The sequence below is a fragment of the Aspergillus steynii genome (genome assembly GCF_002849105.1).
Source record: "Aspergillus steynii IBT 23096 chromosome Unknown P170scaffold_2, whole genome shotgun sequence".
NCBI lineage: Eukaryota > Fungi > Ascomycota > Eurotiomycetes > Eurotiales > Aspergillaceae > Aspergillus > Aspergillus steynii.
The window spans coordinates 5470946-5481207 of record NW_020194399.1 but is presented as its reverse complement, the minus strand read 5'-3'; the positions used below and the strand labels follow the sequence as shown (position 1 = coordinate 5481207).

General features: G+C 51.5%; 2 protein-coding genes across 2 annotated transcripts; one reads left to right on the top strand and one right to left on the bottom strand.

The window, feature by feature from the left end:
* Positions 1–67: 67 nt before the first annotated feature.
* On the top strand, positions 68–707 carry P170DRAFT_424054 (uncharacterized protein; the record flags this gene model as incomplete). The annotated part of the gene is made up of 2 exons (XM_024847543.1): positions 68–380; positions 484–707. The coding sequence occupies 2 exons, from the start codon at positions 68–70 to the stop codon at positions 705–707; spliced, it is 537 nt and encodes a 178-aa protein (XP_024708600.1).
* Positions 708–3158: 2451 nt separating this feature from the next.
* On the bottom strand, positions 3159–9602 carry P170DRAFT_353053 (SpvB-domain-containing protein; the record flags this gene model as incomplete). The annotated part of the gene is made up of 3 exons (XM_024843957.1): positions 3159–5009; positions 5085–6961; positions 7013–9602. Coding segments are annotated over 3 exons (6318 nt in total), but the record flags the coding sequence as incomplete, so codon positions are not given.
* Positions 9603–10262: the final 660 nt, after the last annotated feature.

Below are 10262 nucleotides of genomic sequence, written 5' to 3'. Positions count from 1 at the left end.
ATTTGTCTCATAACATGTGAATAAAAGAAATCCGGCATTCCAGCATCACAACTTCAAATGAGCCAACATGAACGGTCGAGCAGGTGACCACATTCCAAGTTCCCAACTAGAGATCGTCTTCACAGCTGGCAGTCTGGATTCCATCAAGCTGCAGTTTCTCAATAACCTCATCAGCAGTCATGTAACCGGGAATCAAGACACTCTGTTCCATTCCATTGCTTTCATAGAAGATTGTATCCGGCTCTGCACATTCTTCGTGCTGAGAATATTCGTCCTCATCCATCTCGCATTGAGAGGAAAGACCAGTAAGCCATCTGGCAGAGCGACCTACGCCATTGGCTGGAGTGTGGCAAACTCGGCCAGCTCTGGGATTTTGAAAGGTACGAATATCTCCCCGGCATTGGTTTCCCGTCCATGATCTCCCACGACTGAATAAAGACAAGGGAATGACATATTAGCTTAAATATGAACATTGGAGGTCAGGGAAATTAGGGGAAAGGACATGGCTACCTGTTATTCGGCAGTGTGAAGAGAAAACTGGCTTGACGATTCCGAAGATTGCAGCATCTGTTCTCTTGGATGTTTGTGCAGCATGTGCTCATTCCGGTGCATCGGGGTCCAGTATGTCCGCAGATATCAGCAGCAGAGGCAAGAGGTGCAATAAGGATGGTGGCAAGTATGAGGAACTGCATTTTGCTTGCGAGTAGGCTGGAAGGTACGTAACAGAGATTTAGACAGTTGTGTGTAAGATTTGTCCTCAGTACTATACTTCTCGGAATGTTCGAAGTGAGCGTCGGCTTTTTATGTCTTTTCTGACGCCATTATTATCGACTTACCCTAACCTGTCAGTCCTCGGCCATACTTGATGAACTTCCTTCTCATTCGATGCTGGGCAATTGTTTCACGAATACGAATAGCACAATAATCCGTGATGGGCCTTATCAGAATCATAACCTTGGCAACTGTCCATCGAGTTCAACAATGGTATCACAATTGTTTCACCAATATAATAATCTGCGATCGTCTGGTCGGAATGACAATATTGCCAGCTATCTACCCAGTCTAACAGTAATATCACAATTGTATCACGAATACGAATAACACTATAACCTATGATGGTCCTTGTCAGACTCATGATCTTGGCAACGCTTAAAATCTCGACTGCTTAAATTTCCGTCATTCAATACTACTATTGCTTCTCTGATATAAATTATTCTCGACTAATTAAACGATGACGCTTTCGATTAACATATCCTCGTTATCTGGTTTTCCTTTTTTCCTTTTTCCACTCTAAGGATTTCTCAGCATACCCTTCTTTGAGCAGAATATATAAGTGAAATATCATTAGCCATACTTCGTGGCCATGCCTCAGGATACACTGCAGGATGACGCTGGTATAGTCCAGCCACTTGACTAGATCTGTAAAAAAAAGTGTAAAGATTCGAACTTGCAGGACATTCTTTCTGCCGTGGTAGTCATAGTTTATCTCTTCGTGCTACTTTATCTTCGATCTTGCATATCTCAAGTCTGCCACTCACATCCTCCCATTTATCATGGCTTTCGTACATTTACTATATGAGGTCAGAGCTTTACTCATGGAAGCCCACTTGTGTAACCCTAGAATGTGGCTGGGCGAAGCCTTACACCGCGCTGGAGGAAGATCGACAATGTATCAGGATGAACAAGGATATCGTGGCTTCAGAGCCCGGTCCCTTTTATTTCCCGTCTTTATGATATCCGCCTTATACGCCTAACAAGTATGCACTACAGCGGACATGTATTCTAGTCTACGAAGTATCGCCATGTGACCTATAGCTAGGCACAGATTTCCATCGTGGTCTACATTCTCTAGTCGCCATTATTATTGTGCAAGCTAGACAGGTCTGAGCTAGATCTCATGGCTACGCTATGCATTACAGTCTTGGCTCAAACCCTGCGCTAATAGATCAATAACTTTACCAGATCTCACGGTAATCTCCGTTACCCCCGAGAGCATTTGGTCCACGACGGGAACAAAAGTTTAGAACATGACGACGACATCAACAATTTAGTACCCGAAATCGTTGCAGTAGTCCTGGGCTCCCTGTCACCAATGTAGACTTGACAAGCTTGTTCATGACCGTTGGTCGCTTCAGTGTTCCTTTTTTTGTCTTGTACATTTCGCGGTATTGCTATGTGAATGTGAAGGAATTTGCTACTTAAGGCTTTCGATTCACCAATGGTTTGAGATTAAGTTGAGGGATCAATTCTGTATTTTGTTCGATTTCTCTTTCTCACTCAAACAGAATTCAGAATGCATCATTTTCAAGAAGAAAAAAAGAAAAAATCAGATACCTGGACTGTTAAGATCGACAGTCTTACATCCGAGCTGTGGGGCTATACCTAGTCGTCTGGCAATAATGAGTATATGCAGGCGGACTCCGCGTGCGCTCATCCACAAAGAGATCCGGATATTTCCCATATGGATTAGCGCCCTCCATGTTCAGTGTCGGTAGTCTACCTCCTGTGGTTCCTGGACTATGGAGATCCGGTCTGAGGAGAACTCCGGACCCTTCGTCGCGGGCTCTCCGAAACACATCTTTCACTTGGCCTTCGACTAGCTCCCATGCATGTCGCTCGACTGATATTCTGCCTCTTGCATCTGTACCGAAATCCACCTCTGAGCGCTTGGTCTTGACGTTTTCCCGGTACCATCCGACCCGGGTGCTGAAGCCGGCAGCGTAGCTGTTGAAGTCTCGTTCGTTCTGGCGCTGGATCTCGGTTCGCAGGTGTTCTTTTCTGGTCGCGTCGGTTTCGTTGTCGTATGTGTCGTATAGGCTGCTCTTGCGGGAGAATGCGATGTTCACTTCCTTATTGTCTCGTGTTGTTCCTACAAAGTTGACATGGTATCCCTTTTTGACGTCGTTGGGATCGAAATCCATTCGCGCGGTGAATGATGAGTAGTGTGCGTTGGTGAGAGTAGCTGTCACTCCTAACGTTGCCCATCCGGGCCCTCTAAAGTCCGGGTTAAATCGATGGTCAATGTGCGATTGGATGGTCATGTTGGCGATGGGATCTGTCTGTGTTGCTGCTTTTTTAGGACCAGGCCGGAATGCTTCCCTCAAAGCCTCCTGGAATGGATCACCGGCCCATCGGTGCTGCTCTGGGGCTCGGTTCCTGCCGCCACTGTCGTTGAAGTTGATCGGGTCATTGCTAACATAAGCGTAGAGGTTGAGGCCGTCGACGGTACCCAGTGGGTCGGGGGATGTCCAGCGCCCTAGCCAGCTGGCATAGTATCTCTCGCCGCAGAGATAGAGTCCACTTTCGTTGTCACGGTGGTAGGCTGCAAATCTATACTTGCGTGGAGCTTCGATAGTGCGCGCTTGATATGTGCTAGAACCGTAGGGGGAGTATTCTTCGTAGGAAATCACCTTGGCGGTATCATCTAGTTCTAGGTTGTCGCTTATTTGGTATCGAAGTAGCCGCTGCGTAGTTGTGGTATCAGTCTGGGTATTAGCTTCAATAATAACCAGTGGAGTGCCGGAAGTGCTGAGACTGCCCACGCTGGTTGAGCAAGTCCTCCGCACTTCAGATTCGCCATTGCCCGCATACGTGATAGAGATGTCACAGAAAGGGAGGCAGAGGGTCTCTTTCAGCCTCGCTCCTGTGTCTCTCACAGTTACTTTGCGGACTCGCTTGCCTTGTGAGTTGTAGATGTACCATGTTCTCTCTGGCGTGCCACCTTCGCTGACTCTCTGTGTGCTGAATGAGCGCAGCTGATTGTTATGATCCCAAGCCAAAGAATATCCCGCCATATGCGTCATGCACCCGTTGAGTCCTGCATCGTCAGCGTACTCGTAGAGATCTGTTGCTGAGCCGACTTTGGAGCTCTTCAATCTATTATTGTCCGCTTCATAGGTGTAGGTTCGTGTCCATGGCGAGTACATGGGATCAGATGCTGGTTCATGCTTTGTTTCCATGATATTGCCAACAGCGTCGTACTTGTACGTTTCGCAGTATTCAATCAATTGGCTCCCGTCTCCAGGAATCCCGTTTGGCTGTCCCAGCGTAGGACCATAAGGGACCAAGCGATGCCCCGGCGCATCGACTTGCTCTCGACCCGTTGCCGAACATAGTTGACCTAGGGCATCATACGTGAATTCTTGATTGGCCTTCACAACTTGGTTATTGAAGTAGATGGTCTGTTGGGCTTTGTCGGTCTTTTGAACAACCTTCCCAAGGCAGTCATATGTGTAGGAAATGTCCTGAAAGACAGTACCATCAGCCCGGGTGATTTGGGTCCTCGCCAGCCTGCGTGTCAAAGGATCATATGAGTGGAGTGTTTGCGACCCGTTGCTGTATTCGATCAATGTCACCTCGTTGCCTTCCGCATAATCGATATTGTCAACATAGGGGGTGTGAGTGTCAGGGTCTTCGCGAGCAGCAGAGGTGGCACTCGTCAATCGGCCAGCTATATCGAAGGTATTACTGATCGCACCACCCCCTGCCGTGGCTGTCTGCAGAGCGTGGCCCACAGCATCGAACCATGACTCTGTCGTATAGTCCGTGGGATTCAGCTCCTCGGTCTCGGTCGACCAGTCCAGGATGCTATCGTACTTCGTCGCATATTGGATAGAGGACTCGATACAGTTACCCTTGAAGTCGAATCGGACATTCCGTTGAACACCCGATTGATCCCAGCACGTAACGAGCTGACCTCGCAGGTTTTGAGCCTCGGGATCTGACTCGTAGCTCTCTCCATATTCATTCTTCACTACCACCACTTCATTCTCGTCTGTTTTAGATGCTTGTACTTTGATGGCCTCAACTCTCCCGAGCGCATCGTATACAGTGCGTTTCCGTGGACCTCCAGACGACCACGACAGGACGGGTAGACCAGTACAATCTGACAGAAGCCAGCGATCTCCGCTATCCATATTCACGCGATGGATAGGCCGTCCCAAGAGGTCGTACCGGTTTTGTGTCACGACACGCCCCAGGGCATCCATTTGGACCGAGACGTTACCACGCTCATCATACTTCTTCCTGGTCCTGCGAACGTCATCGATGCTGTTGTTCATCTCAGTGAGAATCTCCTGCGTTACACTGTTCAGATGCACGATCTTCGGGGTATCGTTGTAGCATTCTGATTTCTTTGCAGCCTTCTTCTCCTCGTCGGCAGCGTCCGGTGTCATTCGTTGATAGTACCATGTTGGATGGTAGGAGGTTTTGTCGAGGCCCTGGAAGTAGCTCCCGATATCCTCATCTGTGCTGGGGTCCTCGATTAGAACAGTGTCGCCAGCGTCGTAGGAAATTTGGGACCACGGCGTTATTCGCGTTTTACTCCAGGTCTGATCCGCATTCAATACCCCTACCGTTCGGTCCAGGGGGTCCAGCAGGAAGGTAGTGGCGGGCTTAGTGGCAATCTCGGATTGAGCACAGAATTCGTGGGTGGGCTTGAAGAAGGGGAGGAAGTTCTTGACCTGCTGTCCGTTGCAGGACGTCACAGCACTGCTAACTTGCCATGTGGTGGTTTCGTCGTTGGAAAGGCATAACGTCTGCATTGCCTGGCCATTGCCGTTCAGGTACGTAATCGAAATCGATATGTTGCCCGGTCCATCCCTGTAGTGCGTGTCACGGACAAGTTCCGCTTGCCATGCAGGAGATCCCATCTGCTGTTGATTCCGGCTAAGACAGTATATTGCCCGTTGACCGGCATCCTTCAGGAGCTCCTGCGCTGCCACTGACGGGCTTTCCCAGAAGGAACGCACGTCATCGTCACTCAGATCAGCTGAGAAGCCATCTAGGCTATCTCCCACAACCTCCCCGGGTTTGCCCTTCACAGCCAGTCCAACACGCCGTCCGAGTGAGTCGATTTCAAACTCGGTGATGTTGCCATTTGCGTCGGTGATGGATTTCGGTAGCAGACGAGCATAATCGTTGACTAAGGTAGTGGTATTTCCGACAGCGTCAACTCTAGCCGTCGTAAGCAAGTTGAGCTCGTCCCGATGCTGCCATGACTTGCTTCCGACTGCATCAATCTCTCCATTGGTGAGATAGAACTGCGTTCGCGCCGCAGAAAGCCTGCCCTCGAGACTGTCGTCTCCAAATATATCCCGCGCTGATGGAGCCCACCACTCATCGGGGTCTAGTTCGACGTATCCTCCATTGCGGAGCTCCTCTTTTATAGCTGCTGATGACAGAAATGTCTCTGCTCCAGAACGCGTCAAAATCTGGGCAAGCAGATTGGTTGTGGCTGCCAACTGATAGCTCTGCCACTTCACGGAGAACGTCTGTAGCTTTCCTGCTTCCAAGACCCCTTTGACATTGCCATCCGAGTACAACGTTCGGTGTTTGGACACCAGTGCCTTGTAACCTGCCGGTGGTCTATCGGATATAAGGTCCTCGGCCTTCTGTTCAATGGGAATGTTCTCTGCTTGCTGGAGCAATTTGCAGCTGTCGGCAGCTAGCTTGTCCCATTCATACCGACCATCCGACATCGCGTTGTTAAAGTTATCCCCAGGGTACATGCGATACTGGGCCGTCTCTGAAACAACTGGGACGTGGAAATAATCTGGCTCGCTGCTAACATCGTCGATCGCGTTGGTATAGCTGGTTTCAGTGTAAACAAGCGAGGTGTCCATTTGCTTTTGCTGGTCGTCGAGGCTCGGCAACGAGCTGGTTGATTTCCCATAGTTGACTATCAGCTGTTTTTCAGCACGACCATAGCAATCCGTCGAGAGAGTAAGTGTCTGCTGCACTCTCGGCTCCCCTTTCTCTCTCTCATAAACAGCGGTGATCTCCTCCCGCGGGTTGACTCGGAATGTACCGGGTCTGCTGCCCTGTGTCTTTTGGTGAACTACCACCTCGTATGATTGTTGTGATATGGCATATGGTAGGTCTGTATTCACCCCACCGTCAGCGGAATATGTCTCCTGTCGACGGACCTTTCCCGCTAGTGCGCGGTAGGCATCAAGCCGTTCTACGCCAGCAAGGCCCTCCGGGAGCTTTGCACTGGAGACAGACTCCGGACCATCAACCGCTTGGCAGGAGTTGGGGAGTACTGATTCCATGTCCAATCGCTCGTGACCAATATAGAACCAGCTTTTTGTAACCACTGGCGGGCGTGTGAATTGGACATTGGGGACGTCCACGGCGAAGTCTTCGGTTTCAGAGAGCTCGACCATCTGGAAGCCACGGAACTGGCGTTCAGCCGGATCGTAGTGACCGTTATGATATGCATACGAGACGGTTTGGGACGTCTGTGCCACATAGTCGACTGAGGTCGTACTCGCAATGCAGCACATCGAAAACGGCAGTTTCGTGGACCACGGTCTACCATTGTCCTCGTCTTCTCGACAGTAGCGCACAGAAGAACGGTAGGTAGCTGTGCATTCGCCTCCCATTCCATTGCTGCACTTGGTCAGAAGTCCGGATGGAACGCCACCCATGAGATCCACGAAATGGACGGTGGTCGCGTCCGCCGCTCTGTTGTGAGAAGGAAGATCGGAAGTCCAGCATAGAGATTGTGTCCCCCTACCGCTGATGTCAAACACATCCACGGCGCAGAGACCATCGAGAGGTGGAACTGACTCCAATCGATATCCGTCGCTCCAGCCATTGCCCCATTGGTTGTAGTATACCACCGCACCGCCACCAGGAGGCAAGTATATGTAATCGGTGCCGCCAAAGCCGGTGATATTGGCCATGCGAATCCGGCGCGTGGAAAAGTTCCCATCCTCAGGTTGAAACGGCGCCTTGACCATGATCACTCTGGCACCAAACTGCCCGTGTCCCAGGTTAGGCCAGTAGGAGACATTGCCATTCCGCACCCAGACGACATCTGTCCGGCCATCGCCACTCATATCCTGCAGGAAGAGCGATCCGGTCCCATCGGGGACGACCTTCGGCGCTCCGGTCGTGCGCTGCTCGGGCCCATATCCCTCTGGTCCTAAAGACGCGTGCCAGGCCAGTTCCCCATCCTCGCCCGGGGCCATGCGCAGCAAGTCCCCGCGTCCGGTGCCGGTGAGGTCAAATTTATACACGGGCCATGCTTGGGAGGAGGGATCCATGGTTGGGTATGTGGTAAAGGGGGTGTATGTCCGCCATGCACCGTCCTCCGTGCGGCCATAGAATCCTCGAATGGTATGACCGGGCGAAACAGGGCTCAAGTCGAGGAGGCCGTCCCCCGTCAGATCTTCAAAGGCCCATGTAGTTGGATTGGCACTACTAGGAACCTGACGGACTAGCGTTGCTCCTCCAACCTGGACTTTCTCGTCCGTGCTTTCGTTGCGGTGATAGTACCACCCTCCGCCTGGCACTTCGACCAGCACCCCTGGCGCGCCATCCCCGTTGAGATCCACCCATTGCGCTTCTCCCGTGGCGAGCCCTGCTGCGTCGAGCCCGAGTATCTCCTCCTGCAGCGTGTCAAGCTCTGGGGGCTCTGTATATTCCAACGTGATCGGCGGCAACGAGAGGCTGGAGTAATCCTTCTCGCCAACAGGAGTATAACCGGTACCCACGCACGACTGAAGCAATGTGGTTCCAGTTCGTGGCTCGATGGCGTACGTCAAGTTAGTCGAGGCCACCAGGCAGTCGGCGCGCCCGAGTTCCTGAGGAAAATGATGAAACATGAGCACACGCCGACACCGGCGATATGTTCGTACCTCGAAGCCTCCGTTGCAGGTAGAAAAGGGGTCTGGGCGCGAAGCCCACATCTTCGTCTCTTCAGTGGTTGGACACTCCTCGTCATGCTCGCCGTAGTCGAGGACAACCTCAAACATCCAATGCCCCGGAGGAGTGTTTAATACCTTCCAGGTATCCTTGTCTCGATTGGGCTCTGTGTTGCCGTACTTGATCGACTTCAGGTAGCGCTGTCGGGTCCGGATCTGTTCTTCACGGTTTGCTTCGAATACGTCGGTGTCGACGGTCAAGCCATTGGCGTCTTCTGCTTTGTACTCAAACACCATGTGGTTTCCATAGCTGTCGTACGTTTCACATGCGAGCCAGGAAAAGATCTGCTCGGCCCCGGAGACCCGCGACGCCTCTGTCGCGCCATAGATCACAGTCACGTTATCCGAGCTGATCATTCTCCAGTACATATTGCCCCGGTTGCTCTGCTGAGTCCACCGTTCGATGCGCATAGGGTCAGACTCCACGCGCGCTCGATATCGACGGACCATCCAGTCTTCGAGAATTGTTTCCTCGGGGCTGCCATCGCTTTTCATGACGGGAACCACCTCTCCGACGGTCGAGTCCACAAACACATCTTGATCGTCGTCGTACACGGGAATGGAAGTGGAAGTCTTGCGGCTGATACTCTGCACCCCCTCGAGGTGCCATCCCAGCCCAAACACCCCATTAGCTGCACTGGACCCAGACTCGTAGACTAGGCTCAAGGAGGGCCCGAATCCGCTGCGGCCCGGTGAGGTCTGAATCGGAATAATGAAAGACATCCCTCCGGTACACGCATCCACGTTAAACCGCTCACTGCTCGCCCGACGGCCATCCCCTTCTGCCAGTAAGTGTCGGGGAGCCGTTTGGCTGCCTGCGGCGGTGCCGACAGAGGCGCTGTTCCCTAGCACTGGCTTTGAGGGATCGACAGGATATGCAAATTCCGCCATGATGTGAGATAGATCTCCTGGGGTTGTTTCAATATCGCGGAACGGGTTAATGGGTTAAAGGAAAGAGAAAAGCAAGATATCCTGAACAGCCTCGTTAGATCACTCGAATCAGTATGGACATACGTGGATAGTGTACTTTCGACAGCAGCGTTCGGACCTCCACTTCAGTCGTAGGTGCATTTCCAGCTGCGTCAAACGAGACCAATGCATCGGGACGCTCCGTCTCTCCACTCAGCCCCGGCAGGAATATGCATGCAGCTGCAGATCGCCTAGACATACCCCTCAGCAACCCGCCTATCATGGACCCTTGATGCATCCAGCCTGGTTAATGTATGTATAGTTGTCATCGGCTGAGCTGAGACCTGCAGCCAGATTTAGCGTCAGTCATCCTCTACCTCTCATGGTGGTATGAGCGCATAACTGAAATCGATCTAAATCACAAAGTCCCAAAGCACAGACCCTTTATTATGGTGGCAAACTACTTACTCCAGCTAACTCCAGACTCTAGCAGCCATTATTTCATGCATGAGGTGGCGCAGAGGCTGCGGAGAGTATTTAGATTCCTAGGTAGCAAACAGTCCGGACTCTTGGTCCAATTTATGTACCTCGTAGATAATGTTTATGTCACAATGCTGTGTGGCGGGAGCCGGTGATGTTGAT